General features: G+C 42.5%; 1 protein-coding gene across 1 annotated transcript in view; it reads left to right on the top strand.

Moving 5' to 3' along the window:
• Nucleotides 1-20,661, top strand: part of NEB (nebulin) — a 219,258-nt gene that overhangs the window by 79,528 nt on the left and 119,069 nt on the right. The window contains exons 42-54 of the mRNA XM_056536625.1: nt 501-608; nt 709-1,020; nt 1,109-1,315; nt 2,842-2,946; nt 3,688-3,795; nt 7,888-8,199; nt 11,718-11,921; nt 12,105-12,209; nt 14,015-14,122; nt 15,042-15,353; nt 15,777-15,980; nt 17,655-17,759; nt 17,942-18,049. Of these exons, the coding sequence (XP_056392600.1) occupies nt 501-608; nt 709-1,020; nt 1,109-1,315; nt 2,842-2,946; nt 3,688-3,795; nt 7,888-8,199; nt 11,718-11,921; nt 12,105-12,209; nt 14,015-14,122; nt 15,042-15,353; nt 15,777-15,980; nt 17,655-17,759; nt 17,942-18,049 (2,298 nt within the window). The remainder of the gene's footprint in view (nt 1-500; nt 609-708; nt 1,021-1,108; nt 1,316-2,841; nt 2,947-3,687; nt 3,796-7,887; nt 8,200-11,717; nt 11,922-12,104; nt 12,210-14,014; nt 14,123-15,041; nt 15,354-15,776; nt 15,981-17,654; nt 17,760-17,941; nt 18,050-20,661) is intronic.

Here is a 20,661-nt window from a genome sequence, read left to right as displayed (position 1 = left end):
AAATAAATAAATAAAACATAATAAAGGTTGGAAAAACATTAATTAACCCCTTCCATATTAAAAGTTTAAATCAACCCCTTTTCAAACTATCCATATAAAAACATGTCAACAGAATAAAAATAGTAAAATAAAATAAAAAATAAAAATAAAATAAAAGCTATATAAATTTGGTATCGTTTGTATGGACCTACAGAATACAATAAATGTCATTTTACCGAAAAGTGCAATGTGTAAAAAAAAATTTTATTTATTTTTTAAATAAAAAATTTTATTTATTTTTTATTCAATTTTGCCCGACAAAGAATTTTTTTTCTTTCACTGTAGATTTTGTAGTAAAATGAGTGATGTAATTACAAATCACAAAACAAGCCCTCATATGGTTCTGTAGGTAGAAAATGTATGCATTATGGCTATTAGAAGGCAAGGAGGAAAAAACTAAAGTGCAAAAATGAAAAATCCCTTAAGGGGTTAATAATTTATTTTTCTTTTTTTTTATTCAGAAACTGTACAAATCTGAATGGGAAGAGACAATCAAGAAAGGCTACGACCTCAGGCCTGATGCTATTTCTATAAAAGCTGCCAGAGCTTCTCGAGATATTGCTAGTGATGTGAGTATGATAACTCAATGCCCAGTGATGGGTTCAGTAAGATACATAGTTAGTGCAGTTGTCATCTGTATACAATCTGAATTTCTCTGTTGCTTTCTAGTACAAATACAAAGAGGCCTATCGTAAGCAACAAGGACACCACGTCGGGTTCCGCAGCCTCCAGGATGATCCTAAGTCTGTATGGGCCATGCATGTGGCCAAGATCCAGAGTGATAGAGAATACAAGAAGGACTATGAAAAATGGAGGACCAAGTTCAATACACCAGTAGATATGCTGGGAATATTGCTGGCCAAGAAATGCCAGACACTAGTCAGTGACATTGACTATAAACGACTTCTACACAACTGGACTTGTCTGCCTGATCAGACACCGTTCGTCCAAGCAAGGAAGGTGTATGAGATTACGAGTGACGTAAGTTTACTGAGAATTCCCAACTATATCTGCACCTGATGTGTGTCCGGAGCCATTTATGAACACACTATCTCTTCTTTCTTTCCAGAATGTCTACAAAGCAGATTACAATGAATTTATGAAGGGTGTAGGATGGATTCCATTTGGGTCTCAAGAAGCTGAGAAGAACAGGAAAGCCATGGATATTATCAGTGAGAAGAATTACCGCCAACACCCAGATAAATTCAAACATACAAGTCTCACCGACGCAATGCCGTATGTCTTGGCCAAGAACAATGCACAGATCATGAACAATGTAAGTTCAACCTCCGAGGGGGTAATACTGATGACTAGTAAGGACCCATTGGGGGAGATTTATCAAAATCTGTCGAGAGGAGTTGCTGAGTTGCCCATAGCACCCAATCAGATCGCTTCTTTCATTTTTGAAAAGGCCTCTGAAAAAATTAAAGAAGTGATCTGACAGGTTTTGATAAATCTCCCCCATTGTATTTGAACTATGATCGAACACAAACATTGTAAACCTATAATGTGGTCAACAGAAGTCTGAATAGAGGTCCACTGAAGATGTTCTATAGATAGAAGCCTAGCTATCTATATCCTATCTATTTCATATCTATCATTTATCTATCTATCTCATATATCTGCCTCATATCTATCTATATATCTATCTCATATCTATCATTTATCTATCTATCTATCTATCTATCTCATATCTATCTATCTATCTCATATCTATCTATCTATCTCATATCTATCTATCTATCATCTATCTATCGAGCTTGAGAAAGGCTGGGAGAGCCAGCAGAGACGTCGCTGTAAAACATTCACTTTATGGATTAAAACTTTTTCCATTTTCACCATATTGAACTTGTGTGCTGCGGATTTCTGTATTTTTGCTGTGAAGCCTATGGACCCCTAACCGGTCCGGTTCTGCGTGCACCCATACATACGAAGCACCAGGAGTGCAGTTTTTCTTTGGATTTCTATCTATCTCATATCTATCTATCTCATATCTATCTATCTATCTCATATCTATCTCTCTATCTATCTCATATCTATCTATCTATCTATCTATCTCATATCTATCTATCTATGTCCAAAAAGAAACAGTGGCACTCCCGTAGTTTTAGTGTAAAGTGATGTCTTTTATTTCACTCCACCGTGTGCTACGTTTCTACAGCCTCTCGCTGTCTTTGTCAAGCCTTGACAAAGACAGCGAGAGGCTGTTGAAACGTAGCACACGGTGGAGTGAAATAAAAGACATCACTTTACACTAAAACTACGGGAGTGCCACTGTTTCTTTTTGGACATATACTTTACTGGACCTCTAACCAAGGTTTACAGCAGGAGGCACCCCTACACCCCAACATTTGGAGTGCTGCTTTTTTCCTTTCTCCACAACTTATCTATCTATCTATCTATCTCATATCTATCTATCTCATATCTATCTATCTATCTCATATCTATCTATCTATGCAGTCCAATAGAAAGCAGCACATCCAGACCAAATGAAAATTGGTTGCAAGCACAGTAGAGCCTCGGTGGCCCGGTTATTCTTTAGATAATGCAGATATAGGCAGCAAAACTACAACTTCTACACTGCCCAGACATCTAGAGGCCCACTGGTTGGAAAATACTGACCTATCTCATATCTACCTACCTATGTATGTACATCTATCTATCTATCTATTTCATATCCATATATCTAATATCTATCTTTCTCATATCCATTCATCTATTTACCTATCTTACATTCATAGCCACTTAGAATTAACCATAATATTCTTAAAGAATTAACCATTATATTGTTTCTTTCTGTAGAAACTTTACACAGAAGCCTGGGAAAAAGACAAGAGAACAATTCATGTCATGCCCGATACACCTGAGATCCTACAGGCAAAAGTTAATTTGATTAACACAAGTGATGTGAGTATTCTCTGTAGAGTAAAATGCCATACATAATATTGGCTTAGACAAACCTGTATTAGTAAATGATTTTACATAGCTACATGGGATGCAGGAGTTGTCCTTAGAAGGGTAATTCCCATTGTATAAAATTATGGCATATCGCAAGGTTACACCATCGCTTTATGATCGGTGGAGGTCTGACCTCTGGGACTGTTACAAATTCTGATATTTTTAAAAATAAAAGGGTTGTGCAGATGAAATGTAACATGCCCGATCCTTCTCTTCCCTGATGTCATCTATAAGGGGAGAGTCAGGACACGGCCCCCATACACATTAGACAGATGACCGATTCTGCAAGAATGGGAATGTTCCATCAACCTTTGGCTGATGTATATGGGAACCTTTATTCAATAAAGTCGTTCTGCAGTTCAATGCATAGCAGTGGGTTCCTTTTAGATTTTTGTTGCAGCCCCATTATTCAGTTCAGACCCCAGCAATCATGGCATATTCAGTTTTGTAGGATAGGGTAAACCCTTTGATGATTTAGTGGCCACCCAGCCACATAAAATGAGCCTTATAAGAAAGTGGAGCGATGACTTGTAAATGTGCGATAATATAATTATGTTATCAGGTTAAGCAAATATTCTGTAGAAATAAATATATTAACGTCCCGAATAATTTAACATGATTTATATATAATTTCCTTTCTGTTAATGTTATTTACATGCACAATAAATAATAATATAATTTCTTTTACAGAAAATATACAAAGCAGGATACGAGGAGTTAAAGAAGAAGGGTTATGACCTTCGTGCCGATGCGATACCAATTAAAGCTGCCAAGTCATCAAGAGACATTGCCAGCGATGTAAGTTTGGCGTCTAAGCGATTTTTGCATAAATTTTGTTACTAACATTATAACGAGTGTAGAAGTAATGGATAAAGTAACCAAACAACCTTATCTAAAGGCAACAACATGCTTTATTCTTACTGTAATGGAAATGAGCAAATCAAACAGCTGCAGTGTACAGCATGGTGGAGAGATAGAGAAACAGCTGCAGTGTACAGCATGGTGGAGAGATAGAGAAACAGCTGCAGTGTACAGCATGGTGGAGAGATAGAGAAACAGCTGCAGTGTACAGCATGGTGGAGAGATAGAGAAACAGCTGCAGTGTACAGCATGGTGGAGAGATAGAGAAACAGCTGCAGTGTACAGCATGGTGGAGAGATAGAGAAACAGCTGCAGTGTACAGCATGGTGGAGAGATAGAGAAACAGCTGCAGTGTACAGCATGGTGGAGAGATAGAGAAACAGCTGCAGTGTACAGCATGGTGGAGAGATAGAGAAACAGCTGCAGTGTACAGCATGGTGGAGAGATAGAGAAACAGCTGCAGTGTACAGCATGGTGGAGAGATAGAGAAACAGCTGCAGTGTACAGCATGGTGGAGAGATAGAGAAACAGCTGCAGTGTACAGCATGGTGGAGAGATAGAGAAACAGCTGCTGTATACAGCATGGGGGAGAGATAGAGAAACAGCTGCAGTGTACAGCATGGTGGAGAGATAAACAGCTGCAGTGTACAGAATGGTGGAGAGATAGAGAAACAGCTGCAATGTACAGCTTGGTGGAGAGATAGAGAAACAGCTGCAGTGTACATCATGGTGGAGAGATAAACAGCTGCAGTGTACAGCATGGTGGAGAGATAGAGAAACAGCTGCAGTGTACAGCATGGTGGAGAGATAGAGAAACAGCTGCAGTGTACAGCATGGTGGAGAGATAGAGAAACAGCTGCAGTGTTCAGCATGGTGGAGAGATGGAGAAACAGCTGCAGTGTACAGCATGGTGGAGAAATGGAGAAACAGCTGCAGTGTACAGCATGGTGGAGAGATAGAGAAACAGCTGCAGTATACAGCATGGTGGAGAGATAGAGAAACAGCTGCAGTATACAGCATGGTGGAGAGATAGAGAAACAGCTGCAGTGTACAGCATGGTGGAGAGATAGAGAAACAGCTGCAGTATACAGCATGGTGGAGAGAGAAACAGCTGCAGTGTACAGCATGGTGGAGAGATAGAGAAACAGCTGCAGTGTACAGCATGGTGGAGAGATAGAGAAACAGCTGCAGTGTACAGCATGGTGGAGAGATAGAGAAACAGCTGCAGTGTATAGCATGGTGGAGAGATAGAGAAACATCTGCAGTGTACAGCATGGTGGAGAGATAGAGAAACAGCTGCAGTGTACAGCATGGTGGAGAGATAGAGAAACAGCTGCAGTGTACAGCATGGTGGAGAGATAGAGAAACAGCTGCAGTGTACAGCATGGTGGAGAGATAGAGAAACAGCTGCAGTGTACAGCATGGTGGAGAGATAGAGAAACAGCTGCAGTGTATAGCATGGTGGAGAGATAGAGAAACATCTGCAGTGTACAGCATGGTGGAGAGATAGAGAAACAGCTGCAGTGTACAGCATGGTGGAAAGATAGAGAAACAGCTGCAGTGTACAGCATGGTGGAGAGATAGAGAAACAGCTGCAGTATACAGCATGGTGGAGAGATAGAGAAACAGCTGCAGTGTACAGCATGGTGGAGAGATAGAGAAACAGCTGCAGTGTACAGCATGGTGGAGAGATAGAGAAACAGCTGCAGTGTACAGCATGGTGGAGAGATAGAGAAACAGCTGCAGTATACAGCATGGTGGAGAGATAGAGAAACAGCTGCAGTGTACAGCATGGTGGAGAGATAGAGAAACAGCTGCAGTGTACAGCATGGTGGAGAGATAGAGAAACAGCTGCAGTATACAGCATGGTGGAGAGATAGAGAAACAGCTGCAGTATACAGCATGGTGGAGAGATAGAGAAACAGCTGCAGTATACAGCATGGTGGAGAGATGGAGAAACAGCTGCAGTGTACAGCATGGTGGAGAGATAGAGAAACAGCTGCAGTGTACAGCATGGTGGAGAGATAGAGAAACAGCTGCAGTGTACAGCATGGTGGAGAGATAGAGAAACAGCTGCAGTGTACAGCATGGTGGAGAGATAGAGAAACAGCTGCAGTATACAGCATGGTGGAGAGATCGAGAAACAGCTGCAGTGTACAGCATGGTGGAAAGATAGAGAAACAGCTGCAGTATACAGCATGGTGGAGAGATAGAGAAACATCTGCAGTGTACAGCATGGTGGAGAGATAGAGAAACAGCTGCAGTGTACAGCATGGTGGAGAGATAGAGAAACAGCTGCAGTGTACAGCATGGTGGAGAGATAGAGAAACAGCTGCAGTATACAGCATGGTGGAGAGATAGAGAAACAGCTGCAAAGTACAGCATGGTGGAGAGATAGAGAAACAGCTGCAGTATACAGCATGGTGGAGAGATAGAGAAACAGCTGCAGTATACAGCATGGTGGAAAGATAGAGAAACAGCTGCAGTATACAGCATGGTGGAGAGATAGAGAAACAGCTGCAGTGTACAGCATGGGCGAGAGATGGAGAAACAGCTGCAGTATACAGCATGGTGGAGAGATAGAGAAACAGCTGCAGAGTACAGCATGGTGGAGAGATAGAGAAACAGCTGCAGTATACAGCATGGTGGAAAGATAGAGAAACAGCTGCAGTATACAGCATGGTGGAGAGATAGAGAAACAGCTGCAGTGTACAGCATGGGCGAGAGATGGAGAAACAGCTGCAGTATACAGCATGGTGGAGAGATAGAGAAACAGCTGCAGAGTACAGCATGGTGGAGAGATAGAGAAACAGCTGCAGTATACAGCATGGTGGAGAGATAGAGAAACAGCTGCAGTGTACAGTATGGTGGAGAGATAGAGAAACAGCTGCAGTTTACAGCATGGCGGAGAGATAGAGAAACAGCTGCATTGTACAGCATGGTGGAGAGATAGAGAAACAGCTGCAGTGTACAGCATGGTGGAGAGATAGAGAAACAGCTGCAGTGTACAGCATGGGCGAGAGATGGAGAAACAGCTGCAGTATACAGCATGGTGGAGAGATAGAGAAACAGCTGCAGTGTACAGTATGGTGGAGAGATAGAGAAACAGCTGCAGTTTACAGCATGGTGGAGAGATAGAGAAACAGCTGCATTGTACAGCATGGTGGAGAGATAGAGAAACAGCTGCAGTGTACAGCATGGTTGAGAGATAGAGAAACAGCTGCAGTGTACAGCATGGTGGAGAGATAGAGAAACAGCTGCAGTGTACAGCATGGTGGAGAGATAGAGAAACAGCTGCAGTATACAGCATGGTGGAGAGATAGAGAAACAGCTGCAAAGTACAGCATGGTGGAGAGATCGAGAAACAGCTGCAGTGTACAGCATGGTGGAGAGATAGAGAAACAGCTGCAGTGTACAGCATGGTGGAGAGATGGAGAAACAGCTGCAGTGTACAGCATGGTGGAGAGATAGAGAAACAGCTGCAGTGTACAGCATGGTGGAGAGATAGAGAAACAGCTGCAGTATACAGCATGGTGGAGAGATAGAGAAACAGCTGCAGTATACAGCATGGTGGAGAGATAGAGAAACAGCTGCAGTGTACAGCATGGTGGAGAGATAGAGAAACAGCTGCAGTGTACAGCATGGTGGAGAGATAGAGAAACAGCTGCAGTGTACAGCATGGTGGAGAGATAGAGAAACAGCTGCAGTATACAGCATGGTGGAGAGATAGAGAAACAGCTGCAGTATACAGCATGGTGGAGAGATAGAGAAACAGCTGCAGTGTACAGCATGGTGGAGAGATAGAGAAACAGCTGCAGTGTACAGCATGGTGGAGAGATAGAGAAACAGCTGCAGTGTACAGCATGGTGGAGAGATGGAGAAACAGCTGGAGCATCTGATGACACAGGAAGCTGATTTAAAGCAACCTTAATATACAGTATTGCTTATAGACAAGTTATAGACACAGCTGTTTAAAAATGTAGAAATGAAAGCACAAACTAATATTTCTACAATTTGCTTTTTCTACAGTACAAGTACAAAGATGGTTACAGAAAGCAACAAGGACACCACATTGGGTACCGCAGCCTACAGGATGACCCCAAGTCTGTATGGGCCATGCACGTGGCCAAGATCCAGAGTGATAGAGAATACAAGAAGGACTATGAAAAATGGAGGACCAAGTTCAATACACCAGTAGATATGCTGGGAATATTGCTGGCCAAGAAATGCCAGACACTAGTCAGTGACATTGACTACAAAAACATTCTTCATAAGTGGACCTGTCTGCCTGACCAGAATGATGTGGTGCAGGCCAGAAAGATCTACGACATTCAGAGTGATGTAAGTACACATTTCCACTTATCTATCTAAGAACCCAAAAAATCAGCGGCACTCCGTTCCTCCTCGAACGGAGTGCTGCTGATATTTTGGTTCTTTGTATACTGAAGGACCTCTAACCCAGGCTCCAACAGCCTGCACCCGGATAACTACAGTGATTGTGCTGCTCTCCTGTGAAGTGCACTTATCTATCTATCTATCTATCTATCTATCTATCTATCTATCTATCAGCTTAACAATGTGAGATGGTCAAAACGCTGCTCTTGACATTTGATGAATAAAGCCACATACTGTATTCATCCAACTCTGGAGTGCTGCTGACCCTTTGTTTGCTATTTAAATGGGCTTGATTAGGCTGCATTCACACCTCGTTTTTTACATACGGGTGCCGGATCCGGCTGGGGGAGGGGAAAACTGGGTGCTCCCGTACCCCAGCCGGTTCAGCCCGTGACTCCATTTACTTTAATGAGCCGACCGGAGTCAAACAGTGACACCGGTCGGCTCAGTTTTGACCCGTATCCAGTTTTGGACTGGACCTAAAACCGTAGTATACTATGGTTTTAGGTCCAGTCAGCAAACCACATGCGGGTCAAAACTGAGCTGACCGGAGTCACCGTTTGACTCCTGTCGTCTCATTAAAGTAAATGGAGTCACAGGCTGATCCGGCTGGGGTAGGGGAGCGTCGGTTTTCCCCTCCCCCAGACGGATCCGGCACCCGTAAGTAAAAAACGAGATGTGAATGCAGCCTTAGGCACCTTCAGGAAACTGACATTGGTTGTGCTGCTCTCCTTCAAGATCTATCTATCTATCTATATATCTGTCTGTCTATCTCATATCTATCTCATATCTATTTATCTATATATATATATTTATCTATCTATCCAGAGGCGGCTCTCCCATTAGGCAAGTTAGGCAGCTGCCTAAGGCCTTGCACTTGAGGGAGCCTCGCAGCCTCCTAACTTGCCCCCGAAGTGAGCGGTGATGCATACATTGGCTCCCCACCCTATCAATCACTCTTGTGTCGGCCCGAGATACGCAGGCAAACCATAAGAGAACCGAACATCTCTTCCTCTGCACTCCGGTCTATGCTCTGGCGCATGAGTGACATCATCATCATGCGCCAGAGCACAGACCGAAGGAGAGAAGAGCAGAAGAGAGGACACACTATGATGGAGCCTGGTGAGTATTTTTTTTTTTCTGACAATGGGGGCCTCCACTAAAGCTTCCTAAAGGGGTCTACCCTTACTACCTAGAGGGGGGTGCTATTACTATCTAAAAGGGGTCACTAAGGGGACTGCTATTATTACCTAAAGGGGGTCTCTAAGTCGACTGCTTTTACTACCTAAAGGGGGGTCTCTAAGGGGACTGCTATCATTACCTAAAGTGGGGGTCACTAAGGGGACTGCTGTTACTACGTAAATGTTGTCATTTAGAGGACTGCTAATATTACCTAAAGGGGAGGGGGGGGGGGGGCTCACTAAGGAAATTTCTTTATTACCTAAGGGGGGTCACTAAGGGGACTGCTATTACTACCAAAAAGGGGTTACTAAGGGGAATGCTATTATTCCCTAAATATGGGCTCACTAAGGGGACAGCTATTACTCCTTAAAGGGGGTCACCTAGGGAACTGCCTATACTACTTAAAGGGGGTCACTACAAGAGGCTACTAGGACAGTTGGGTTATCCAGTCACTATATGGTGGTAATGTGTAGTCAGTGTATTGGTGATACTGGTCTGTGTATAGTGGTTCAATTCAGTGTCAGTATGGTGGTATTATCCAGTCACTATATAGTAGTAATGTGTAGTCATGGTGTATTAGAATTATTTGTCCCTTGTATAGTGGTGTTATTGGTGATACTGGTCTGTGTATAGTGGTTTTATTCAATATCAGCATGGTGGTTTTATCCAGTCACTATATGGCTCATGGTGTGGTGCAATTATTTGTCCCTTGTATAATGGATATATTGGTCTCTATATACTGGTTTTTATATAATAACATTATAATTGTATTCATCACTGTAGCAGTAATATGTTTTCCTGGTGTGGCGGTATTATTTTACGTTTTTAAAACTCCTGCGTGCTCCCCAGATTAGCGTTGATGCATACACTGTATTCACCGCCATTTTCTTACTTTGAGTGGATGGGGGGGGGGTAGGGGCCTCATGATCGAGTTTCGCCTAAGGCCTCAAAAAGTCTAGAGCCACCTCTGTATCTATCTATCTATTCTATCTTCTATCTATCTATCTATCTATCTATTATATCTTCTATCTATCATAATGCAAATCCTATGTTGTTAATACAGATCTTACGATGAATTTGTGGTAGATTTTAACATATCCTTACTAGAATTGACCAAATCAATAGTAAGATTTTCCAAACCCAAATTTAATGAATCAGGCTTCAATTCATCTGGTCCTGTAAATGCCGATCTGTTTTCCAACAATTCTGATTCCCAAGAGACATTTGAAATGAGACAATCCCGAGTCTTACACCAGACTTCTCCGGGAAATCACAACACTTGAAAAGCAGATCGGGTGGCAAATATAAACATTTATAAATGTAGGATCACTGGGGTCTGACTGCTGAGACCCCCACCAAAAAAGAGGACGGAGGTCCCCAAGTGCAAGGTATGAATGATTCAGTAATGTCCTTAAGTGACCACCACTCTATTACCCATCAATGGCACTGACTAGTCCCTTAGACAGTCAATGGAATTATGGTGGTCAAGCAAGAGTACTACCCATTTGTCTCCGTCGTTGGACCACAGCATGGAAAAACAATTATAATTATTGCAATTATATTACATCCCCCCTTGCATTAAAGGGGTACTCCGGTGTAAAACTTTTTTTTTTTTTAAATCAACTGGTGCCAGAAAGTTAAACATATTTGTAAATTACTTCTATTAAAAAATCTCAATCCTTCCAGTACTTCTTAGCTTCCAAATACTACGGAGGAAATTATTTTCTTTTTGGAACACAGTGCTCTCTGCTGACATCATGACCACAGTGCTCTCTGCTAACATCTCTGTCCATTTTAAGAACTGTCCAGAGTAGGAGAAAATCCCCATAGCAAACATATGCTGCTCTGGACAGTTCCTAAAATGGACAGAGATGTCAGCAGAGAGCACTGTGCTCGTGATGTCAGCAGAGAGCACTGTGTTCCAAAAAGAAAAGAATTTCCTCTGTAGTATTCAGCAGCTAATAAGTACTGGAAGGATTAAGATTTTTTAACAGAAGTAATTTACAAATCTGTTTAACTTTCTTGCACCAGTTGATTTAAAAAAATAAAATAAAATAAAAAAAGTTTTCCACCATGGTACCCCTTTGGCCCTGCTTAGTCCCCTAGACAGTCAATGCAATGGTGGCCACGTAGGTGCACTATCCACCGTTCTAGGCAGTTGGACCCCCAGCATGAAAAGATCATTTTAATGGTGGGTTGATAATACTACCAGTTGACATAGCATTTCATGCGCTATAATACAACGTGTACAATCGTTTTTGCATCTTACTTGTATCTTACAGATTCAGTATAAGTCTGATCTGCAGTGGCTCAGAGGAATCGGCTGGTCTCCCTCCGGTTCTTTGGATGATGAGAAAAATAAACGGGCTTCGGCCATTATAAGCGAAAAGAAGTACCGTGAGCACCCGGACAAATTCCGCTTTACCAGTGTCACCGACTCTTTAGAATTGGAGCTGGCTAAGGCTAATGCTGAGATCATGAACAAGGTATTGTTTTACTAATATATATGTATATATATATATATATATATATATATATATATACACACAGTATAAATAAATATATATATATATTATTATTTTTAAGTATTATTATTATTATAGCTAGAATTTTTTATTACACTTCATTTCATAGGCCAATCATTCTCACACTATTTTCTTTATTTCCAGCGCTTGTATACTGAAGCATGGAACAAGGATAAGACAGAAATCCACATAATGCCTGATACACCTGAGGTTCTTCTTGCTAAACAGAACAAGATTAATTTCAGTGAGGTAAGTGAGGTCAATAGGGGACCTCAAGGAAATCAGTATATAAATGGTACTAAGGCTTGGTGCAGTGTTTCCCAACCGGGGGGGGGGGGCTCCAGCTGTTGCAAATCTACAACTCCCAGCACGCCCGGACAGCCTTTGGCTGTCCGGGCATGCTGGGAGTTGTAGTTTTGCAACAGCTGGCCACACCCTGGTTGGGAAACACTGGGCACTGTTGCCTTGGGGTTGTGGGTAGAATGGCACAACATTGGGGTTGTGGGTAGAATGGCACAACATTGGGGTTGTGGGTAGAATGGCACAAAGGTCAACATTTGCAAGGAGTCTGTATGTTCTCCCCATATTTGTGTGGGTTTCCTTCCACACTCCAAAAGTCTGATTTTACTTTGTAAGCCCCAATAGGAACAGAGAACGACTTGAGTGATCACGCTATGTACAGTGCTGCAGAATATGTATGTGCTTTATAAATTAAGGAATTATTACAATTATTACTAGTGTGTAATCCCTTAGCGGACACCTCCCAATAGCCAACAGGTTTTTATTCCGTGGCAGAGTCCCATAAGACTTAATGTATTTGTACCCTCCAAATAGGGAACATTCCCATTAGTGGACGCGGACACACACAATAGGGGACAATAAGGGACAAAACACTCCCAATAGGGGACAATAGGGGACAAAACCCTCCCATTAGGGGACAATAGGGGACAAACACTCCCATTAGGGGACAATAAGGGACAAAACACACCTAATAGGGGACATTAAAGGACAAAAAACACCCAATAGGGGACAAAATACTCCCAATAGGGGACAATAAGGGACAAAACACTCCCATTAGGGGACAATAAGGGACAAAAAACACCCAATAGGGGACAAAACACCCCCATTAGGGGACAATCAGGCTTATGTGCCGGCCCTATCTTGTACACAAGGCCGCCGTCAGGGGGGACAGCCAATGCCCAGTAAGGGGCTGCACCCCCAGCCCCAGCACAGAAGCAGAAGAGTGATGTTTAAACAGCGGTCTCCTGCATGTCCGCCAGCCACATCATTCAGAACCCCCCCCCCCCCCCCGTGCCTCTTTATTCCCCTGTTCCAAATCCTCCCCCTTTATTACCCCCTGTGCCATTTAATTCCCCCGTTATTTCCCTCTGTGCAAATTCATCACCCCCTCTTTACCAGCCCCTGTGCCATTTTATTCCCGCTTTATCCCCCTGTGCCACTTCATAAAGAGAAGGGTGATGAGTTTACATAGAGGGTAATAAAGGGGAAATGAAATGGCACAGAGGGATCAAGGGGAAATGATACGGCACAGAGGGTTATGGGGGGATAATCTGCCACAATGCCTGGGGGGATAAGATGGCACAGGGTATAAAGGGAGGATGAAATGATACGGGAGGGGGGGGGGGTGATATTGGAAAATAAAACGACATTTGGAGATTCTAATGTAATATTGCTTTTTATCATGTTTTATAGGTAATTACCCTTAGGAGTGAGTACAGGACAGTATTCCGTCATTTAGGAAGAATTTTTAGGGACATCTTCCAATAGTGGACACTTTTTATTCCCAGTGAGTGACCACTATTGGCAGATTCTACTGTATTACCCAATGCAAGCCCACCTGGCTAACCGAGAGCACCAGGGTGCAGTGTAAGAAACCATAGAAGATACAGCACTGCATAACATTCATTTTCATGATCAGTGGGGGTCATATCCTAGTGATATGACATTGGGGTACCCCTTTAAAACACTGTATTAGTACTTATACAACCAAGTAATGCTCATCGGCTATTTTTCTTTTTTCTTTTTTTGTGCAGAAACTGTACAGACAAGCACTTGAAGAATCCAAGGCAAAGGGCTATGACCTTCGTCCAGATGCCATCTCCATTAAGGCAGCCAGAGCGTCTAGAGATATCGCCAGTGACGTGAGTTCTTAGACGTGTATTCACATTTACTTATTTGGGAATTTACTACACAATATTAACTTTCTATAGGTTTTATGTTTGACTTTACTATTATTTTACTACTGGAAAAAAAAAGATGCCTCAAAAGGTTCTTAAAAATAATAATAAGTTGATAATAAAACAAAATGAAATGTAAAAAGGATAAAATAAAATATAATTATTATTATTGATGAGGATAATAATTATGTTATTATTATTATTAATAATAATAATAATAATTATTATTATAAAGTATAAAATATAATAATAATGCAAAATATTATTATTATTAATAATAATAACAATAAAAAATATAATAATAATAATAATAAAAAAGTAAAAATTCTTATTATTGTTATTGATGATGATGATAATAATTAGAGATGAGCGAATTTACAGTAATTTGATTCTTCAAGAACTTCTCGGCTCGGCGGTTGATGACTTTATCCTACATAAATTAGTTCAGCTTTCAGGTGCTCCCGTGGGCTGGAAAAGATTGATACAAGTCCTAGGAGTCTCTCCTAGGACTGTATCCACCTTTTCCAGCCCACCGGAGCACGTAAAAGCTGAACTAATTTATGCAGGATAAGTCATCAACTGCCGAGCCGAGAAGTTCGTGAAGAATCAAATTACTGTAAGTTCGCTCATCTCTATTAATAATGATGTTATTATTATTATTATTATTATTATTATTAATAATAATAATAATAATAAAAATATAATAATAAAAAAGTAAAAATTATTATTATTGTTATTATTATTATTGATGATTATGATGGTGATATTATTATTAATAATAATAGTAATAATAATAATAATCATGTAATTAAAAAATAATAATAATCATGTAACTGAAAAAAATTATAACAATAAAAAAAAATTAAAAAAATTGTTTCTCTAGTACAAGTACAAAACAGCCTATAGAAAACAACTGGGACACCACGTTGGATTCCGCAGTATACAAGATGACCCGAAATTGGTCTGGGCCATGCATGTGGCCAAAATCCAGAGTGAGAGGGAGTACCATAAGGACTTTGAAAAATCAAAGACAAAGTATAACTCTCCGGTTGACATGCTGGGCGTTGTATTGGCCAAGAAATGCCAGACTCTGGTCAGCGACATTGACTACAAGAGGTTCCTGCACCAATGGACATGTCTGCCTGACCAGAACGACGTCATCCAGGCCAGAAAGGCCTATGAGCTCCAGAGTGATGTGAGTATACAACTAAAACAGAGGTATACAACTAGAATTATGTTATTACTATATACAAATAAAATAAAAAATAATAAAGGTATTGATAAGTGCAGAAGTTGAATGGCAACACTGACCTACGCACTGTTAGTCCATGTACACACGGTTGAAATTTTCGCTGATTTTAATCAGTGCAATTGATGCATTACAAGCAATTTTCCATTGTTTTCAATGCAGATTAGAATTTTTTTTATTGGTATTTTTAGGATACTGTATGGCACTATTACTTAGAAATCATACTGCTATTTTAGTTGGGTATCGTAGTGGTATTTTTTTTTTTATGCATGATATGGCGGTTTTATTTAGTTTTTGTAGAGAATCCAGCCCCTTGGAATAAGTTTACTTATAATAAGATTACTTTTTATGTTTTCTTGTTCTCCACAGAGTTTGTACAAGTCTGACCTGCAGTGGTTGAAGGGTATAGGCTGGGTACCTATCGGTTCCCTAGAGGTCGAAAAGGTAAAGAGAGCTGGAGAGATTTTGAGCGATAAGAAATACAAACAGCCCCCGAACACTATTAAGTTCACCAGCGTCACCGACTCTCTTGAGCTCAACCTGGCCAAGGCTAATGCCGAATTAATGAACAAGGTAAAATTATATATAAATCATATGCAACTGTTTGCTTTTGCAATGTTAACATATTTATTATGCAAAATAAAAAAAATAAAAATTATAAATAAATTAAATAAATAAATGAATGAATGAATGAATAAATATATTGTCTAGTACAGTGTTTCCAAACCAGGGCGCCTCCAACTGTTGCAAAACTACAACTCCCAGCATGCCCGGACAGCCGTTGGCTGTCCGGGCATGTTGGGAGTTGTAGTTTTGCAACAGCTGGAGTTGGGAAAGACTAGTATATTAAAATAATGTAAACAGCTCCTGAGGATGGACAGTATATGATTATCAATACATTCAATTCAGTATATGGTTACAAGCACTCCAGGTTTGTTTTCGTTCTTGCCCATATCGTGCACGCTCACCATCACTAGTTGTACAGCGCCATCTGTTTCATTCCAGCACAGCTACATCTATGTAGTTCATTGTTGCAACTGGGTCATGAGATCGCCAGCTCGACCAAAAATATCACAGTGGTCAGTCCTGGTTCAGCTTACTTCCTTTGAGCTAGGGGAAGGCATCACCTATCAGATCGCTCTTGCTCCCAGAGGCCTTTTCACCCGGCTCTATCTGTATATAGCTGCTGCTATCTCTATGGGATCAGGATACATAGCAGTTATACAACCCCCAACCCAGCTCTATCTGTATACTGTTGTTTCTATATCTATGGGATCAGGATATAGATATAGTAGTTATAGTTTTTTTTTTTACTGCAATTGCACGAAATTGCTGTAGAAACGTGCCATTTATACAATTAAGACTTAAAGGGGTACTCCGGGGGAAATTATTTTTTTTTAAATCAACTGGTGCCAGAAAGTTAAACAGATTTGTAAATGACTTCTATTAAAAATCTTTACCCTAACAGTACTTTTTAGCGGCTGTATGCCACAGAGGAAAGTTCTTTTCTTTTTGAATTTCTTTTTTGTCTTGTCCACAGTGCTCTCTGCTGACATCTCTGTCCATATCAGGAACTGTACAGAGTAGCATAGGTTTGCTATGGGGATTTTCTCCAGCTCTGGACAGTTCCTGATGCGGGCATCAGGTGTCAGCAGAGAGCACTGTAGACAAGACAAAAAATAAATTCAAAAAGAAAAGAATTTCCTCTGTAGCAACCAGCTGCTAAAAAGTACTGGACAAAAATTTCCACCGGAGTACCCCTTTAAATCTTCATAGAACACCTCAAGTGTGATTATAGGTCAAATCACTTTGACCTCATGACAATATTGCTCTAAAAAATGCACTTTGAATAAGAAAAAGCATCAAAACTGCACATCATGTGAACTGACAACAACTCATTAATGAGTCTCTGCAGTTTAGGCTTCTGGTCACTGGAGTTAAGCCATGTGATTAGGTTGGTCTCATTAGGTAAATTGTAGTGATCACACTCCACCCCCCTCTCTCTGCAAAGGATTCATGGAAAATGTAGTGGCTAAAAACTCATGCCTGCCACATCAGTTAAAACAGGTAAGCACAAGACATACACAAGAACCTCTACATTATTTTCTAATAATAGCCTATGTTTCACTATATAAGCAAAAAATAAAAATCCTGGAGTGCTTTTTTAATATATAGTTAGCATTGTTTTAAGTAAATTGCATATATGCAGCCATAAAAAAAAAAAATAACATATATCTTGCTTTGTAGCGACTCTACACTGAAGCCTGGAATAAGGACAAAACTAGCATTCACATCATGCCGGACACTCCAGAAATTGAGCTGGCCAGACAGAACAAACTAAACTACAGCGAAGTAAGTGACTATTCACATGAAGCATGTACTGTATATACAGGATGCCGGGGTGCAGTGCTCCGGCACTGGGACCATGGGTCCAAATCCTATCGCCATGACTGGACATAGTATATTCTCCCATCTTTCTGATTTCTGTAGACTTTTGTCACATGTGCTAAAGTGTTCTTCTCTCTCCTCTATAGAGTCTATATAGGCAGGCCCTAGAAGAATCTAAGAAGAAGGGCTATGACTTGAGGGTCGACGCCATCGCCATCAAAGCTGCAAGAGCTTCAAGGGATATTGCAAGTGATGTAAGTACATAATGGAGAAGATGCATTCGTCCTTAAAGGGGTACTCCGTCCCTAGACATCTTATTCTCTATCCAAAGGATAGATGATAAGATGTCTGATCGCGGGGGTCCTGCAGCTGGGACCCCCGCGATTTCTGTGCAGCACCCGTCATTCGTTTAGAAGGCTGGGTACGGCCAGAGGGGGTCGCGATGTCATGGCCACGCCCCTCAATGCAAGTCTATGGGAGGGGGTGTGGCAGCTGCCACGCCCCCTCCCATAGACTTGCATTGAGGGGGTTTGATGTTACGTCACGAGGGGCGTGGCCATTATGTCCCGACCCCTGTCGCCCACTCCAAGCGTTCGGAACAAAACGTTCCAAAAGCTGGGGCAGCCGAGTACCCCTTTAACTATGCATTTTGATAAGTGAAAAAAAAATAAAAAGGAGATTTTTTAACACTTACCGTAAAATCTCTTTCTCGAAGGATCCATTGGGGGACACAGACAGTGGGTGTATCTTGCTGTCTCTAGGAGGTGTGACACTATGGTGATAAAAAAAGTCGGCACCTCCCAGCAGGATACACCCGCCTTCAGGCTCTGAGCTAGTCAGTTTAAGTTCCAGAGCAATAGGAGGAGACCAATAGGTCAAGGAAAAACCCAAAACTGTCCGAGAACCAGAAGAAAAAACATAACTGAACACACCCTCGGACAGAGAACCAAGAAAAAACCCCAAAAAGGGCGGGAGCTGTGTCCCCCAATGGATCCTTCGAGAAAGAGATTTTACGGTAAGGGTTAAAATATCTCCTTTTCTCTATTGGCTCCATTGGGGGACACAGACAGTGAGACGTACCAAAGCCGTCCCTTGGGTGGGCAGATAAGTAATCAGGCAGACGGCTGATCCACCGCCGCCTGCAACCCCTTACGCCCCAGGGTAGCATCAGCCGACGCAAAAGTATGAACCCGGTAAAACCTTGAGAAAGTGTGCAAAGACGACCAGGTAGCCGCCTTGCTAATCTATGAGGCCGAGGCTCTATTCTGGAGAGCCCATGATGTCCCAACAGAACGTGTGGTATGAGCCACAACCCTGAAAGGAGGAATCTTCCCCTTACAGCGATAGGCTTCCGAAATGGCAGACCGAATCCACCGAGAAATGGTGGCCTTGGAAGCAGGCTGTCCCTTGCGACAACCTTCCGTAAGGACGAAAAGGGAATCACACTGACGAAACAAAGAAGTGATGGAGAGATAAGACCGAACAGCCCGAACCACGTCCAGCTTGTGCCATAAGCGCTCCCTAGGATGAGAAGGAGCCGGGCAAAATGACGGGAGGACAATATCCTCATTGAGATGAAAGGCCGAGACCACCTTAGGTAAAAAGGAAGGGTCTGACCAGAAAACAACCTTGTCCTGGTGGATCACCAGAAACGGAGAACGGCAGGAAAGGGCTGCAAATTCAGACACCCTCCGGATGGAGGTGATAGCAACCAGAAATGCCACTTTCCAAGAAAGGAGGCGGAGAGACACCTCTCTAACCCTTAAGGGAACTGAGAGACAACCCCAGTTCCAACTCCGACTGCAAAAAGGAGAGAAGACAGGGAACAGAGAAGGACACCGGGGAGAAGTCTTGTGCTTCACACCAACAAAAATAAGACCTCCAAGTATGGTGGTAAATCCTTGCAGAGGAGGGCTTACGAGCCTTGAGCATGGTGCGAAGGACTTGGGAAGAGAAACCTCAAAACCGCGGTTTCAACCGCCACGCCGTCAAATGCAGCAACTGTAAATTGGGGTGGCAAAGAGGACCCTGAGAGAGCAGGTCCGGACTGAGCAGAAGGCGCAGTGGAGAGTCGTCCGAGAATGTCCTCTGGAGGAGCGATGTTTGTGCCCAGATGCCAGGGGGGCGGGACCCACGAGGGGAACGCTCACGTCTATCTGAAGACTCATTGGAAGAGTCAGACGAGGCAACCCTAGGACGCTTGTGAGAGCGTGAAGTATGTGGAGACGAGGAGCGAGCCCTTCCAGAGGTCCTGCGCAGGGAAGACCCCTTCAAGGCGGACACCACTTCCCAGGAGGCCTCAGCCACCGAGCAGGAGACTTGGGTCAAGTCAGCCATATACTGGGTCAGGGAAGAAACCCAGACTGGTGGAGCGGCTGAATCCACCGGGACCAAAGGGGCATCGGGGGGGTACCAGGGGGTCTGGGGGAGCAGTGGAGCAGGCAGGGCAAGTGGGCTCGGCAGAGCCAGACATCTTGGTATTATAGTGCTTACAGAGATAGTAAGTCACTGAAGTTCCAGGTCACTGTTTAGAGGGAGGAACAGCTCTGGATACGGACATAATGTGGGAAAAGAAGGGAGATAGAAACTTTCTCACCCTAGTCTGTGTCCCCTGTCAGCTGCAGTGAGGAAAACTCACTCTGTGCAGCTAGAGAGAGTGAAACAGGCCAGCCAATAGGAAGAGAGGGGCGTGCCTGAAGCAAGGCACTAAGTAACTGACCCCTCCCTATTCAAAATCGCGCCCACGGCGCTGATTGGAGGCTGCTTCGCGCCTCTGAGCACTCCCAGCCCTGTGGGCGGAGCTGCAGACCGGCCGAAGAGAACTGTCATGGCGCCCGCTCCTTGTTCCGAGCGCACCTGTCAGCCG

Source organism: Hyla sarda, chromosome 8, assembly GCF_029499605.1.
Source record: "Hyla sarda isolate aHylSar1 chromosome 8, aHylSar1.hap1, whole genome shotgun sequence".
In the NCBI taxonomy this organism is placed as follows: domain Eukaryota; kingdom Metazoa; phylum Chordata; class Amphibia; order Anura; family Hylidae; genus Hyla; species Hyla sarda.
The sequence above is the reverse complement of the archived record's forward strand: the minus strand, read 5'-3'. Positions and strand labels throughout refer to the sequence as shown.